The 17724-nt window shown below is 41.4% G+C and overlaps 1 protein-coding gene and 1 long non-coding RNA gene across 2 annotated transcripts in view; both read left to right on the forward strand.

Annotated features, from left to right (window-relative positions):
* plekhg5b (pleckstrin homology domain containing, family G (with RhoGef domain) member 5b) overlaps positions 1-14598 on the forward strand; it is a gene marked incomplete at its 3' end in the record, with an annotated part of 104202 nt that extends 89604 nt beyond the window's left edge. Inside the window, exons 9-20 of the mRNA XM_085783242.1 lie at positions 1771-1962; positions 5165-5335; positions 7068-7163; positions 7400-7600; positions 8716-8826; positions 8937-9086; positions 9789-9926; positions 10610-10729; positions 10832-10964; positions 11889-12004; positions 12156-12310; positions 13542-14598. Coding sequence (XP_085639368.1) covers positions 1771-1962; positions 5165-5335; positions 7068-7163; positions 7400-7600; positions 8716-8826; positions 8937-9086; positions 9789-9926; positions 10610-10729; positions 10832-10964; positions 11889-12004; positions 12156-12310; positions 13542-14598 — 2640 coding nt within the window. The remainder of the gene's footprint in view (positions 1-1770; positions 1963-5164; positions 5336-7067; positions 7164-7399; positions 7601-8715; positions 8827-8936; positions 9087-9788; positions 9927-10609; positions 10730-10831; positions 10965-11888; positions 12005-12155; positions 12311-13541) is intronic.
* A 100-nt stretch (positions 14599-14698) lies between these two features.
* LOC146985150 (uncharacterized) lies at positions 14699-17202 on the forward strand. Its single transcript, XR_015036201.1, has 2 exons — positions 14699-14795; positions 16298-17202. It is a non-coding gene; the product is annotated as an uncharacterized LOC146985150 (long non-coding RNA).
* The last annotated feature ends 522 nt before the right edge of the window (positions 17203-17724 follow it).

Consider the following 17724-nt stretch of genomic DNA (forward strand, 5'->3'; position numbering starts at 1 on the left):
TTACAGGTCGGAAACTCGGGTATCGTTTCAGAGCTCCGACTTGACGTCACGACAACACGACAATTTACTGCTGCATATATTTTTCGCATTCAGCGATGAGCCACAATATGCCAAACTTCCTTTGGGTATCCATGTTTTTTCTCTTCCGAGTTCCTGCAGCGTGAAAGCAATGATATCGGAAGTTGGAAAGTTCGGAGTTGGGAATTCCGACCTCTGAGTTGTTTTGAACGCAGCATAACATTTAAATTCCTACCAATTCAGTGTTATGGTAGATAAATGAACCAGTGTCTGTGCATTTACCTTTACTGCCGATACGGTTCTGACATCATCCTTTTTGAAGAGTCACGGTATTAAATAATCTTCACGATTGATTGTGGCCGTTAAATACCACGATTAATTGTGAAAACAAGTAATCGTGACATCCCTAGTTGTTATTATTATTATTAATTATTACGTTTGAAGATGTGATTTTTAATGAGTTTGTTTGTGCAGCTCCACACTGACGATGTGGAAAAAGTTGCATGATGAGGATCTTTGTTTGTGGAAGAGGAAGCTGAAATCTGACGTGACGCGGTCTTTGTGCGTTGGTGTTTTGATTGCATTGTGTTTGCATGTGTGTGTCTGTCTGTGTGTGTGTGTGTGTGTGTGTGTATGTGTGCGGGGGGTCATCGGCGAAAGAATTTGGTTGGAATGGACGCTCAGTTTCAGCAACAGTGTCAGTGTCCAGGAATGTGAGTTTCTTGTTGTCGTTGTGTTTGAAGAGGGTCGTCGGTCAGTCAGCCTCAACCCCCCCACAGCAGCAGCAGCAGATTCCTCAGCACTGACACTCATAACGGCAAAAACAACTGCTTCCTCAGATACCCCGGCCGCCGCTGCCCCCCCCCCCCCCTCTCCTGTTTGTTTGCTTTGCTGCTGCTCGTAAAAGCGTCCATAGATGCAGAGTGTGGCTGCTGACAGGGAAACAATGGAGGGGGACAATGGTTTAGACTTGGAGAGCATTATGTCCTTATGGAACAAACCTGCTGCTCCTTGTGATGTAACGAGTGTCGGCCGTGAGGAAGCGTCCGTCCTTCCCTCTCCTGTTTGTGTCCGTCCGTCCGTCCGTTCGGATCGGCTCGAAATCGACCTGATGATGTCACAGAATTCCCCTCTGTTTTCCTGTTTATCCCTCTTTCTCTTTCTCCTTCTCCTTCATTGTCTCTGTTGTCCGTCCGTCCGTCCGTCTGTCTGACTGGAAACTGCTGCACTGCAAAAACTCAAAATCTTTCCAAGAATATTTGTCTTATTTCTTGACAAAATGTCTCATTTGTCTCATTTCTAGTCTAAACTAATCTCTTTCCACTTAAAATAAGACTCATCACTTAAAAATTAACTTGTTTTTAGATCATTTTCACTTGTTTCAAACAAATTTTCACTTGAAATAAGTAGAAAAATCTGCCAGTGAAAGCAAGTTTTTTTGTGCTTGTAATAAGGAAGAAAAACTTGCTCCACTATCAGATTTTTCTACTTATTTCAAGTGAAAATATGCTTGAAAGAAGTAAAAAATGTCTATAAAAAAGCTACTTTTTATGTGATGAGTCTTATTTTAAGTAGAATGAGATTTGTCTTGACTAGAATTGATATTTTCACTAGAAATAGGACAGGACTCCTGAGCTGACACAATCACTTATGTCACTCACTCACGTCTCTCTTTCGTTTTCTGGTTTTTGGTTTTGTGGCCTCGGACGCTGTGTGAACTTTTTCTCTCTCTCTCTCTGTGTCCTCTCTCAGGGTCAGGCGCGACGGAGGAAGAACATGACCGAGTTCCTGGGGGAGACGAACATTCCCACCCAGGATGCCGTGGGACAGATGGGTGGCTCGCTGCCCAGCGTCGGCGCCGGGCCCGACAGCTGGAAGAACCGAGCCGCCAGTCGCTTCAGCGGCTTCTTCAGCTCCAACGCCGGAGCGGGGCCGTTCGGAAAGGTACACACCGATCAGACCAGAGGTCATATTAAAGGGATAGTTCAACATTTTGGCAAATTGGCCCATTGCCATAATCCCTATAGTCATAGCAGTAGGTTCGTTACCTTTAATTGTCGGTGCAAGCTATTTTTAGAACAGCGGAGCAGAGCCGTGAGCTGCTCAGAGCTACGCTACGGAGGCTCATGGGATTTCTTGGTTTCTTGGTTGTGACCTGCACATTCACCATGTTATGAGATAATACGATAACGAACCTACTGCTATGACTATAGGGATTATGGCAATGGGCCAATCTGCCAAAATGTTGAACTATCCCTTTAAAGACATATACGTGTGTGTGTGTGTGTGTGTGTGTGTGTGTGTGTGTGTGTGTGTGTGTGTGTGTGTGTGTGTGTGTGTGTGTGTGTGTGTGTGTGTGTGTGTGTGTGTGTGTGTGTGTTGCATGCTGCACTTTCCTTTGGGCAGTAAAAGTGAGAATCAGAAGCAGCAGCTGTGGGGGTTCAGGATTGTTGCCCAGGCGTGTCTCAGCTTAAAACAACAAACAGCACAGTAGCAGCAGCAGCGGTGGGAGGGGGGAGGAGAGGGGGGGGCTACGAGGTCAGATCCCCCGAGTCCTGGTGAGGTCATTTCCCTTCAGAGTCTCCTGACTTGTCGTGGGCTCACACACACTTCCCCTCCCAGCAGCAGAAACTCTGGAAATGAGGAGGTGGAAGAAAAATGAGCTCACACACTCGCTCAGCTCCGTCCGGCACGATCCTGTCGTCGGATAAAAGTGACAAGTGTTTGAAGTTTAGAGGAGTAAATCTTCATGTTGTTGCAGAGAGTTAGACAAGTTAAGCTTTATTTATATAGCACATTTAACCAAGGTGCTTTATAAAAAGAATAAAATAAAAAAAACAGACATAAAATCTATAAGAAACAATAAGAACTGTCATGATAAAAAAAACAGCTTTATAAATAGAATAAAATAAAAAAACAGACATAAAATCTATAAGAAACAATATGAACTGTCATGATAAAAAAAACAATCAGTTTGGAGGGTTGAAAGTGTTGGAGCTGTTCTAACACAGAGTGGAAAATTGTTCAAAAGTTTTGGAGCAGCAGCCACAAAGGCTCGATCGATTGATTGATTGATTGATTGAAATCTGTATTTTGAACATGTGTGGACAGTGAAATCAAAACAAAACCAAACAAACTAAATATCCATAATCAGAACAAAAACAAGAAAAACTGCTAACATACTACTAATTAACTAATAAAAACAAATAAATAAATGAAATTAAACATGCTCAAAAAGGAGTAGGAAGAAGTAAAAACCCCCATTACATTTTGTATAGTGAGTTTGGTATGTGGAGGAGATCAATACCAGCCTGGCTGGCTGCAGGCTAACGTAGCTTAGCACAAAGACTGGAAACAGAGGGAAACTGTTAGCATGGCTCAACTCCAGCCAGAGGTCACCAATTAACCCCCAACAAACCCCCGGAGTGTCAGATCTGCTGTGACCTCTACTCTGTTTTTAACAACAATAATCAACTTTCATTGTAATGACACACACACGCCCACACACACACACACACACACACACACACACACACACACACACACACATACACACGCTGCCATTGTGCGCGGCGTCCCTCAGGTCACATCCACATGTCACACAGAGACAGAGTGTGTCAGTCAGCTGTCAGCGTCCGGCTCGTCTCTATTCACCGTCTCCGCTGCCTTTAACCCTCTCAGGGCCACAGATCCTCCTCTGGGACCTGGACCTCTGCCCCCCCCCCTCCCCCCATACCCCTCATACCCCCCCATACCCCCCCAACTCCCCCGTATCCCTCCACCTCCACTCACACTGTGGGGGTCAAACCTCCACCCACCTCCTGTCACACAGAGCTGACACAGATCTGATCGTGTTCCACTTAAATCTCACTTCTATCCAACATGGAGCAGTTTTTTTTATTAAAGGGATAGTTCAACATTTTAGTCAGATTCTCCTCTCACCATAATCCTACACTGCAAAAACTCAAAATCTTACCAAGAATATTTGTCTTATTTCTAGTCAAAATGTCATTTCTAGTCAAAACTAATCTAATCATACCTAAAATAAGACTCATCACATATAAAAAGTAGCTTGTTTTTAGACACTTTTTACTTCTTTCAAGCATATTTTCACTTGAAATAAGTAGAAAAATCTGATAGTGGATCAAGTTTTTCTTTCTTATTACAAGCACAAAAAACCTGCTTTCACTGGCAGATTTTTTTTTTACTTATTTCAAGTGAAAATTTGTTTGAAACAAGTGAAAATTATCTAAAAACAAGTAAATTTTTAGGTGATGAGTGTAAAGAGATTAGTTTTGACTAGAAATTAGACATTTTGACAAGAAATAAGACAAATATTCTTGGAAAGATTTTGAGTTTTGTCATAGTAGTAGGTTCATCACCTTTAATTATCGGTGCATGCTGTTTTGAGATCGGCGGGGCAGAGACGTGAGCTGGAGGTGAACGGTACAGGTCCCCTGTCCCTCATCAAACTCATCAAATACACAATCCAATCCACAATACTAATGAGTATTAATGCGTTATAAATGAAGAATTCAGTATTTATTCATGCTTAACTAATGCTTAATAGTGTGTACTTATTATAAAGTGTTACCAAATAATCATGTGTAATCATGTAACATTACGGAACAGAGTTGTTTTAGAGGCAAATGCAGCCGGAACTACTTTCCAGACACGGCTGCTGGGCGGAGGGATTTCAAAAGCGTCAAAAAAGTAGTTCAGTATCAGAGTATTTGCTTCATGTGTCGTAATGTTACATAGTTATACATGATTATTTCATAGATTATGGCACTATCCCTTTAGTTTAAAGTCATACATCAGTGGTTCATCTTCTGCAGCCCCTCCCCCCACCCCTGGCTCCAACACCCCCCCCCCTGCTCCCTCCGTCCTCTATTGTTAAAATGGTTTCAATGCACCGAGCTCATTTTCATAACTACATCAGAGCTGAACAAAGAGCCGAGCAGCAGCTCCTGTTGGATTTCACAGTTTATATGCTAATGTGCAGACTGCAGCTTTGTTTACAGTGTGAATGAATGTCACAATACACACAAACACAGACACACACAATCGTACACGTTCTCTTTTCTAATAACCCTCTCACTTCATTAATGAGGCTCGTTACTTTGTTTGTCTCCTCCTATGACAGGAAGTGGACCGTCTGGAGCAGCTGCAGAGTAAACTCCACTCCTACACGCTGTTCGGTTTGCCCAAAGTGCCGCGGCTGCTCAGCTTCCACCAGGACTCGTGGGAGGGGGGCGGGGAGGAGACGGACCTGAGCCTGGAGGACAGCTGGCAGTGTCTGCTGGACAACCCCGAGGTACGACTACACACTACACTACACACTGCACAACACAACACTAGTTTGTTCATTCTTTTATTGACACAAATAACTCAAATCCTAATATCTGGGTCCAAAAAAGACACATAAACACACACACAAAAAAGAAAAGTGATACACATATTACACTCTCCCTTGTCCCATCTGGTTTGTCAGCATTGTAAGACAAACTTGTAACACACACAACACACAACACACAACACACAACACACAACACACAACACACAACACACAACACACTGCACAACGCAGGCTGCACACTCAGTTCACACAAATTTCAAAGAAAATAGAAATATTGTGAAGCCAGAGAAGAAATTAAATGATACAGATGAATAAACTATGATAAAATATAAATGAGCTGCTTTAACTTTAGTGTGTTAATTGTTATTTTAAAACAACTACATGTGCATTTTTCAATTAATATGTTCACTTCATTTATCAGGCAAAATATACAAATGAATTATTGATGCGTCTCGATTCACCATTTAATTAAAAACTAAGACAGGTAAAAAGAAGTGAAGCTGGTTTCTCTTAAACACAAACATTTAAAATGGAAAATGTGTTTCTGTTTTACATTTACTGCAAGAAAATCATAATAAAGTCAAAATTAAAGCATTAAAGACACTTCCCTGATCTCAGATTACCTTTTAAATGAATGAGTGAATAAATGAGTGAAGACTTTATTTTAAACATTTGAAAGTAATATAATACAAAATCAAATCAAACAGTTAAGACAACAATTGGGGGAAAAAAGAAATAAGAAATACTAACATGTCTGAAGAGAAGCAGGAATTAAAGTTAAGCTGTCTGATGATGTCATAATAAAACAGTTTCATTCATATGAACCTCTTCCTCTTCCTCTTCCTCCTCTTTTATCTCGTCGTTGCCAGTTTTCACAGAACGATTCCCACAAATCACTCAGTTGTTACGCAGCTGTCGTGAAACTGTGCACGACTCCACCCGCCCGGTGCACGTTGTTCAGCTGCAGCAGCAGCAGCAGCTTCAACCTGTTAATGTGTACACGAGTAATCAGCTGTTTACAGCCTCACATACTGTACATTCGTCTGTGACCGTCAGTTACATAAGTCACATCGCTGAAACGCTCGTTTCCCTGCAGCTGCATCAGAGAGTTTATTCAGGTTTTTATGATGGAGACGCGTGGAGACTGACGCAGCAGCAAATGACACACGGCCTGCGCCCTCCTTCTCTTAAATAACACTTATAGAATAATACAAAAGGATAAGACTTTTTAAAATAATCTCACAAAGTTGTAAACATGATTTTACAACAGTTGAATTTGACACGATACAAAAAAATTTGAACCTTTTGCTGCAACACAACATGAAACATCTTCTAATGTTGTAGGATTTTATATTTGTTTTCAGCTAAAGGCCTTAGAAACATCCGATAATGATGATTTCTTTTGTTGTTTGTCTGTTACCTCTGATATACAGGCCCCATGTTTCGTTATTAAAATGTTAATTTTGACAATATTTAATTCCAAACTAGTGAAATCAGGACTCTCAGTCAGTGATCAATTTACTTAAACATGTGACGTCTGTTCAGTGTCGGATTCACTCTGACAGTTTTAAATCCTTATTTTGAATGTGAATGACGTAAAAGACAGGATTGGTCTAACACAGTAATAATTAATAATGTGTTATTTAGCAATATTTATTAATATAACCTCTGTTTGTGTGTGTGTTTGCAGGTGTTGACGAGGCGACAGTTCCACCAGCAGGAGGCGATATGGGAGCTGCTGCACACGGAGGCCACGTACATAAAGAAACTGAGAGTCATCACTGATGTAAGTGCAGAGACACACACACATACAGTAAAGATAACACACACACACACATGCTGATTGTTACACAACATGAATTGGCTCCTGTACTGTCACACACACACAGTGAAGCTGCTGTGTGAGAACAGACAGTTTTATCTCCACCTCACTGAGACAAGAGGAGTCAAAGTGTTTTAACCGTCAGGCTGATAAACCGTTGTCTGATAAACTTTTTTCTTTTTTTCTTTTTTCCCCTCCAGCTGTTCCTGAGCGGGCTGCTGAACCTGCAGGAGAGCGGGCTGCTGACCGAGGTGGAGCCGCCCAAAGTCTTCAGCAACATCCAGGAGATCGTCCGTCTGCACACGTCGCTGTGGAACGAGGTCATGCAGCCGGTGCTGGAGAAGGCTCGCCAGGCCCGGGCGCTGCTCGACCCCACCGACCTGCACCACGGCTTCAGGACGGTCAGTGAACGCACCGCACCGCACCGCACCGCACCGCACCGCACCGCACCGCACCGCACATAACAATAACAATGATAATAATAATAATAAAGTGAATATTCAGATTTCTAGTTGCCAGCAAGTCATTAAAATCCAGAAACGTATTGAGCACATTCTGGTTTTGAAGTCAAAAATATAGCTGTGTACATCAATAAATTATTATAATATTACAAATTTTTCTGCTTATTTGGCCTTTAATCATTAGATTAGATTGCCTTTATTGTCATTGAAAAAAGAATTCAACGAAATTCACGTTGCTTCTCCGCTGTGATACCACACAACACACACAAGACAGAATAAATACAAAACATAAAACCTATAAAAACATCACATAAGTATAAAAGCATATGGAAACATTAGTCCACAAAAAAGGATATTGCATGTTGCCCGCTGGGGATTGCACAACCCATTGTTGCCTATCTGTTCTTTAGGTGTAGGTACAGACACTCAGTTTCCATCTTTATTGATTAGATCAAACATTAAAACATTTTAAACACATTTTTTCTGCACAAACTTGTAAATGATCAATACTAAAAGCCACTTCATTGATGTCTCCACTCATTACTGGACTGTACATATATATCTTTCTTTTACAAATACTATTTTTTATTGCTTCATTTTTATTATTTAGAGTGTTATTATTCAGCTCTGCTGCTGCAGTAACGGAAATGTCCCCATTGTGGGACTGATACAGGAATATCTAGAGTCATTACTGTGACAATAACACTGTTTATCCTGGTACCAGTGTGTTTCAATAGATCACAGCTGCTTTTACATTTGTGAATAAAGATATTAAAAGTCAGGTGACCTTTCTGTATCCGGTGCAGCTCTGACTTCACACTGACTCTGATGTAAACATGTAGTAGTAATAATAATAATAATAATACATTTAATTTGGAGGCTCCTTTCAAGTCACCTTACAGAAAATAAAAGCATAGAAGACCAGAGACAAAACAAAACATCAACATAAAAACAAGTGAAGTGTACAGTGTCCAGTTATAAAGAGTAGGCCAGTTTGAACCAGTTTTGTGTTTTCCTTCATTTTGACGTGTGTGCGTTTGTGTTTGTGTGTCCAGTTCGGCTTCAGGTTTCAGCCCTACATCCGGTACTGCATGGAGGAGGAGGGCTGCATGGAGCACATGCGCACACTTCTCAGGGACAACGAGCTCTTCAGGACCTACGTCACGGTCGGTGTCTCACACACTGTAGCTTTTCTTTTCTTTTTTATCCTCCTTGTCGGACTCGTTTATTAATTAAAAATGTTTGTTGATTTCCCGTCTCTGTGTGTGCGTCTCAGTGGGCGGAGACCAATAAGCAGTGCAACCGTCTGAAGCTGGCCGACATGTTGGCGAAGCCTCATCAGAGACTCACCAAGTATCCTCTGCTGCTGAAGAGCGTCCTCAAGAAGACGGACGAGCCGTCGGCCCGGGACGTCGTCAACAACATGGTGAGACGCTGCTGCAGACAAACCGACGACATCTGCAGGTCTCAGAGCAGGAAGATAACTGTGGTGCAGACTGAGATTTAAAACACAACTAGAGAATGCATTTCTTGAAGGAAATACCGGTGAATGTTCAGCATTCACCGGTATTTCCTTCAAGAAATGCTGGAAGCTGAATAGCTGAACATATTGTTGAAACACTGCTGAATTAAGTGAAAAAAATGCTGAATAAATCTTTAAAAAAAGGAACAATATCTGAAGAGTAAAACTAAAAAATGTATTGTAATGTATAGACTGAGATTTTAAATAGAAATACTAAATACTGCTTCTTCCCTTCTGGAGGTTTTCAGCTCCAAGGTGGAAAGTTAAGCGTTTTCAAATCAGCTCCCAGTTATAAAGAAACACTGCACAAACCTTTTTTTTTTTTTTTTTTAGAGTATTTTAATTGTTTTATCTGCTTTTAAATGTTTTCAACACTATAATGGACCTTACATGGATGGTTCTTAGAAAGTTTACAGTTTAGACATTAGCTACACATGGATCAGGAACTCCATGAAACAAAATCAATGCCCAGGAAAGAGCAACAAGAGCAAAAAACCTCTTGTTCTCCTTTAAAACTGAGCTCTGGTAGAAGTTTAAATATGTCTTCGTACCACTGGTGAACAACCGTCTGAACCCGGATGTGTCTCTGTGTTTCCCCTCCGGCAGGTGGCCACGGTCGAGGGCTTCATCAACAGCGTGGACTCCCAGATGAGGCAGCGTCAGGAGCGGCAGAAGCTCGCCACCATCTCCGCCCGGATCGACTCGTACGAGGCGGTGGAGGGAAGCAGCGAGGAGGTGGAGAAGGTCAGACCTGAAATAATAAATCGATAATTTATAAAGATTGGATAAAAACAATGGATAAAGCTACTTTTAAAATTCTCTGACATATTAGAGTCAGAAGTTTTTACAGAGGAGGATTCTGGATATCTCTTTTTATCACTCTGTAAATGAGAAACTACTGTCACCAGCCCTGAAAAAATCTAATATCGCCCTGTTTTTAGTATAATATGTTGTATAAATCAGGCTGTGAATGATATGTCAACAATCCCCTCTGTAAAAACCTTCAGAATATAGAAAGGGATCAAAGTGGAAAGTTTGGTGTCTGTAAGTGCTGCTGAAGTGGAGATTTCTAGCTCTGAGTCTGAGAAAACTTTGAGAAAACGGCCAAAAATTGACTTTTATTGTACAATTACATAGATCTATTACTCTTATTATTATTACGTAAATCATACTTTTACGATTGGTTGCGGATACGGAGGAAATGACAATTTTTGGAGCCTACATCATTGTTCAGGAGAGAGAGAGAGAGCTTTACAATGAGACCTGACATGACATGGGTCATACTAACTTTTGGTGAATTTAGGAGAAATCTACCGACGAAATGAGACAAAATGAAGTAAAATAAAAACCTAAAGGTCAGAGAGGAAGAAGTCATGAGCTTCAAACATCAAACTTCATGCTTTTTTTTTTGTCTCTTCCGCTCTCAGATCCTCAAAGAGTACAACCGCTTCGACCTCATGGCTCCCATGAGAGGGATCTCGCCGGAGGAAACCCGACAGCTGCATCTGGAGGGAGCGCTGAGGATGAAGGAGGGGAAGGACAGTCGGGTGAGTGACGACGTCATCATCACAGCTCAGAGTCGGACGCACGAAACATCACGTATCACTGTCGCTATTAATCTAAACCTAAATTATTAATCTCTCCTGCAGATGGACGTCTACTGCTTCCTATTCACCGACCTGCTGCTCGTCACCAAACCGGTCAAACGAGTGGAGAAGGTCAAAGTCATCCGACAGCCTCTGCTCATGCACAGCGTCGTCTGCAAGGAGCTGAAAGACCCCGGTGAGCCCCCCCATCGATCAATAATACTCTTATTATTGATCATTTAGACATTACACAGGGTTCCTACACAAGTATGGAAAGTGATGGAATTTGATTTTATACATTTCCAGGTCTGGAAAGTATGGAAAATGGAAACTGCACTGCAAAACCTCAAATATCTTACCAAGAATATTTGTCTTATTTCTAGTCAAAATGTAATTTCTAGTCAAAACAAATCTCATTATGCTTAAAATAAGACTCTTCATATTAAAAGTAGCTTGTTTCGAGACACTTTTTAACTTCTTTAAAGCATATTTTCACTTGAAATAAGTAGTAAAATCTGATAGTGGAGCAAGTTTTTAAAAACCCTGCTTTCACTGGCAGATTTTTCTACTTATTTCAAGTGAAAATTTGTTTGAAACAAGTGAAAATTATATAAAAACAAGTAAATTTTTAGGTGATGAGATTAGTTTTGACTAGAAATGAGACATTTTGACAAGAAATAAGACACATATTCTTGGAAAGATTTTGAGTTTTTGCAGTGTATTGTATATTCATCTTAATACTGATCTGGGTACAGTACTTAGCTACAATTTCCTGGAAATTATTTGGTGACATAATGGCATACACATTTAGAATAATGAAAACAAATGATTAATTGCATAAGTTATTTACATGATACGCATCTCATTACTCAAATGTCACAAATTATTTGATTTTTTGTAACCAAGAAGTCTGGAAAAAGTCTGGAATTTTGAAATGTCCAATCTATAGGAACCCTGTCTTCATAAGGAAACAGGAAACAAGCAACAATCTTTATAATTTATTGATTTATTATTTCAGGGATAAAAATGAGGTCATTATCGTTTTTGCTGCTGAATTTGAATTGTGTCGTTTTTATCGATACATTGATGAATAATTAGTGTTTTGTTGTCGTCTCCTCAGGCTCGTTCATCCTCATCTACCTCAACGAGTTCAAGAGTGCAGTGGCCGCCTACACTTTCCAAGCCAACAGCGCCACCCAGGGGCGAAGCTGGATCGATGCAATCTGCAACGTCCAGGTCAGAGACACACTGGATGTCACATTAGATCTGTTATATACTGTATGCAACCAGGAAATAAGACTTTGTTTTAATAGTTTAAATAATATTTTAGAATAAATAACATCATTTATTCACTGACTGATTTTTAAAATTTTATTTTATATTTCAGAACCAGCTCCAGAAGCTTCGCACTGAGGAGGTTCTCCGACTGCAGGACAAGAGGTGTACGGGTGAGGAGGAGGAGGAGGAGGAAGACGAGAGCAGCAACTCCACCACCAGCTCCCCGTGTTTAAGACACAAAGACCAAGACCAGCAGAACTCCAGGTAGGACACCGACTGATCGCTGGATCGATGCCTGATGACCAGCAGGGCAGGAGATTAGGTTTATCTATTAGCATAAAGAATAGAAACAGAATAGAATATAACATCTTTATGGGATAAACTGGAGTGCAATCCTTTGTACGACCATATAAAGAAGTATTCATCTAAAACAAATTATCAAAAGAAATAAATTAACTCACAAACATTCACCTTCTGTAATGTTAGTTGTGTTTTTTTTATTGCTGTGTTAGTGCTTTAGGCTGAGATACTACAGGTGAATAGGGTAAAAAAAAATTAAACTAACAGATATCACCATGAAACTTCCCAAGTTTATCACTCACATTAAGACAAATGTTTTTTGTATTACAAGTTTTGCCAAATTTTATGTTTAAATATGTAAATGAGGCAATATCTAATGAAATATGCGCTAATTTGCATACATTTTCAGAACAGAAATCTGAACAATGGATAAAACTACTTTCAAAATTCTTGTTTTATTTTGTTGACATATTAGAGTCAGAAGTTTTTACAGAGGTGGATTTTGGATATCTCTTTTTTATCACTCTGTAAATGAGAAAATACTGTCACCAGCCCTAAAAAATCTAATTTCTCCATGTTTTTATGAATAAAATGTTGTATAAATCAGACTTTGAATGATATATCAACAATCCCCTCTGTAAAAACCTTCAGAATATAGAAAGGGATCAAACTGGAAGGTTTGGTGTCTGTAAGTGCTGCTGAAGTGGAGATTTCTAGCTCAGAGTCTGAGGAACAACTCATTTTGAGAAAACGGCCTTTAAAGACTTGTACTGTAAAATTACATAGATTGTTAAATCATACTTTACGATTGGTTGCGGATACGGAGGAAATGACAATTTTTGAGCCTACATCATTGTTCAGGAGAGAGAGAGCTTTACAATGATACCTGACATGACATGGGTCAGACAACAAGCACAGCACAGTTTGTCACAGTAGCTCTACTGACGAAAGAGACAAAATGAAGTAAAATAAAAACCTTAATGTGGATTTTCTACCATTTCTTTCCAATTTTCTGAAAGAATACATGTTAAGGAAGCGAAATAGCCCAAAATGTGTCTCAGCCGACCTGGTTCTCTCAAGGAAACAAAATCTACCAAATGCATTATGTTATTTTTACATGTTATTTTTTACATATATTTCTTACACTTGTTGTTGCTCGAACATCACATGACCCACTCCGTCTCCTCCCTCTCAGCCAATCAGACGGCTCCACTGAGACGCTGTCGGTGATGGACATCGATGAACCAGGTGAACACCCGGAGCCTCCTGCTGCCAACATGAACCTCAGAGGAGCCGCGGAGACCAAGACGGACTCGGACGCTGACGCTGACGTGGCGTCGGAGGCGTCGGAGGTCCAACAGCCTCAGTCCAGCAGCAGCGTCCAGTCCAGTATCTACTCCCTGGAGGAGCAGGAGCAGGAGGAGGAGGAGGAGGCGCAGGAGCAGGAGGAGGAGGAGCTGGATCCTCAGTGCCGCTCCCTCTCCATGGACAGCGCCTACGGGACGCTCTCGCCCGAGTCGCTGCTCAGAGAACTGCAGCCGCGGCCGCCGGGCCAGAGCGAAGGAGAGGAGACGGAGGAGGAGGAGGAGGAGGAGGAGAGAGGAGGAGGAGACAGGGAGGAAGGAGAGCTGGAGGAGCAGCAGGAGGAAGAGGAGGAGGAGGAAGAGGAAGATGCTGCCTCTCTGGGCTCCCAGCTCTCCGTGGTCCAGTCGTCGTCGTCCAGACCGCGCCGGCGGCCGCACGTCGTCCAGTCGCGGCTCCACTGTCTCCAGAGACTCCCCGGTCTCGTCCTGTCGCGCTCCGAGGACAACCTGCTGCAGCGTCTCCACGCCAACGCCTCCTCCGTCTCCCACAGCAAACACTCGCTGAGCCGGGAGGAGCGGCGTCTGGACTCGTCGTCGTCCGTCTCCTCCGTCTCCGTCTCCTCGGCGACGGCGCTGGCTCACAGCAGGAGTCTGACAGAACTGGGCCGGAGCGGCGGCGTGGAGCGGCTTCTCTCCGCTGACCTCGACCTCAGCGCGTCCATGCCCGCCGCCACGCTGGGCGCCGGCCTGAGGAGGACGGAGGAGGCGTCGCCACGGGGACACAGGGCAGCGACGATGGCGGTGGCGGTGGCGATGGGACGGCGTGAAGGTCACGAGTCCCAGAGCAGCAGCAGCAGCAGCAGCAGCAGCAACAGCAGCAGCAACAGCAGCAGCAGCAACAGCAGCTCGGACGGAGACGCAGCTCCTTCGTCCTCCAGGAACGAGTCGTCGTCGTCATCGTCGTCGTTGACAGCGACGGCGGCGGCGGCGGCGGTGGCGGTGGCGGGGGCGGGTGGAGACTCGGCGGAGGTGTCGCCCCAGAAGAAAAGGAAATCTCCGGCTCAGCAGCAGCACAAAAAACTGACTCTGGCTCAGCTGTACAAGATCCGCACCACGCTCGTCCTCAACTCCACGCTCACCGCATCGTAAGTTCAGTTCAGTTCAGTTCAGTTCAGTTCAATGTTATTTATATAGCACGTTTAAAAACAACCATTGTTGACCAAAGTGCTGTACAAGTCATATCAGACACATTATATCAAACACATTCAGACTCGGATCCATACGCAAGCACAAATAGACAGTTCCACAGTGAACATAGTAAACATAGTTTCCCATATTAACCCACACTGAAGGCCAGCGAGAAAAAGTAGGTTTTGAGCAAAGACTTGAATTGCACAACACCTGGGTGCTGCCACCGCAAAAGCTCTGTCACCTCTAGTTTTGCATCTTGTTCTAGGGACCCCCAGGAGAAGTGTATTTGCTGATCTTGTTTCTCTGGGTGCAACTTGAAAACTTAAAAGGTCACATAAATAGGGTGGGGTTAAGCCATTTAAGATCTTAAAAACAAACAATAAAATCTTAAAATCAAGTGAGTCAGAGTCGCCGTCTCCGCCTGGTTTCACTTCAACTAACACATACAACAACATGAGCAGTTTGTCTTTCTGGACAGTGTGTAGCTGCACATCCACACATCCATGCAAACTCCTAGGAAAAAATAAATAAAAAGAAAAATGAGAAAGAGAAAAAAATACATACAATACATGAATGAATTGAATGAATGAATTTATTTTGATGAATTTTATATTTATTTAAGTGTCGTGCACCAATTAAAGCGCCCAGCCTATAAGGTCTTACAAGACACATTTCATATTTAGACAACAAACAACATCATCAGAGTACAGACGAAACAAAAACCACATGGAATTCACATAAATAATTCACTTTTTCTTAGCGTCCAGGCACTTTTTATGAAAGTAGCTATAGTAAAGACTTCTTCCAACTTTACCTCATCATCATCAGCCCAAAACCGCTCAGGCTTCACATTTTGCATTTTCTGAAACAAAAACTGCCTGGCTTCGTCATATAACGGACAAAATGCAGTTCAACCTCGATTACATTTAGGTTATATAATGTGAATAGTCCTCAGGTACCGAGTTAAACACATATATACATATATATTCTATATATTCAACATACATACAATAAAATACACATTTATTTATATAGCACATTTAGAAATACAACCCAAGTTGTCCAAAGTGCTGTACAATAAAAACATACAAGCAAAACTAGTAACAATAAAACTAAATGGGATACAGGTAATGTACAGTAAAAACTTGCAATAAAGCAATAAAACAAAAGTGAAAACATATAAAACCTAAGTAAAAACTAAAATGCCAAGGAAAAGAGATGAGTTTTTAATAGAGACTCAAAGTGTTTGTGCAGTCCTAATATGTAGAATAAGAGCTCCTCTCTTTGCTGCATCTTTTAATTCTTCTGCAAATGGAAGATGAGCTGACAGACAAATGAATTTCCCTTTTGGGATTATAATAAAGTCATTTTGTATCGTATAATCGTATAATATTTGTCTCTATACTTCAGTATTTACTGTATTAACATCTGGATCTGCTCTGTGTGTTTCTTCCAGGGAGGTATAACCACTCTTCCAAACATCTGGCACCAGGCGCAGACGCCACCAGGAACTAAACCTGTTTAGTGTGGATGGACTGAACTTCTTGAGACACAGATGCACTCTCTCTCTCTCTTTCTCTCTCCTTTCCTCAGTGACTCAAACCATTTTCACTTTTGAACAATAACAATAATCTTTTTTTTCTTTTCTTTTCTCCTTTGCTGTTGCATTGGTTTCTGTTTTTTTTTTTTTTTTTTTTCCCTCAAACGGATCGGAGAGGCACAGAGACATTTATTATTAACTGCTTGCACTTTGCAACGGAAGTAGCATTAAAGGGGGACTGGGACCTCAAGGTGGACTGACTTTGGTGGAACAGGAAGAGGAACATGAGGACAATCTGGACACTTCCTCCTCCCTGCACCACAAGAAGACGAAGAAGAAGAGGAAGAGGAGGAGCTGAATCCTGCAGCGACACCAAGTCTTTGAAAACACTTTGAACACATGGCAAAAAAAAAGAAAAAGAAAAACAGAAACAGAAAGAGCACCTGGGACGTCCTCCTAATATTTGTACTACTCCTGGTTTGAAAAAAAAATAATTGCACAGTTATCTTTGTTAAGTAGAAGAATCACTACGGAGTGAAATTACATTTACAGTCACGCAATAACTGAGAATTTATTGTTTGCTGTTTTTGTCTGCTCGTGTACAGATGTGTGTGTGTGAATGTGTGTGTACCGTATGTATAAATGAATGAATGAACAAGTGTGTGTGTGTGTGTGTGTGTGTGTGTGTGTGTGTGTGTGTGTGTGTGTTTGAATGATTCATGGTCCTCGATTCCTGACTGAACCAAAACTGATTCCCATCTCCTGTGAACGAAAAACACCTGAACAACACCAACCAAAGACAGAAAAAAAAAACAACTAAACAGCTGAAGAACTGGTAGATTCAAAGCACCCAAAGACAAAAAAAATCGTTACCATAATAAGTTACCATAGCAACAGACTTCCTTATTTCCTGTTAACCTTTTATATATATATATATATTTGGGTTGAACTAACGTTGTCTGCTACGTTGAACTAATGAGACGATGAGTTGATGACTGAACCTGGGTGATGAGTTTCTTGCACTAAATAGATATATCAATATACGTATATATAAATATATATAAACATATACTATAGCTTGAGTGTTCACTGAGGCCTCAAAGTATTAAAAACACAAACATAAAGTGCACAACAACAATAATAATTCAGTCGTAGGAGAAACTTCTTCCTTGGGGATGTTGATGAGACGTAGATGAGATGTTGCACTGCAAAAAAAAAGAAAGAAAGAAATTGTCCTTTTTCTTGTCAAAATGTCTCATTTCTAGTCAAAACTAATCTCTTTCCATTTAAAATAAGAATCATCACCTAAAAATAACTTGTTTTTAGATCATTTTCACTTGTTT

This window comes from Trachurus japonicus, chromosome 7 (assembly GCF_045865225.1).
Source record: "Trachurus japonicus isolate A0001 chromosome 7, Traja_1.0".
Taxonomy (NCBI): Eukaryota; Metazoa; Chordata; class Actinopteri; order Carangiformes; family Carangidae; genus Trachurus; species Trachurus japonicus.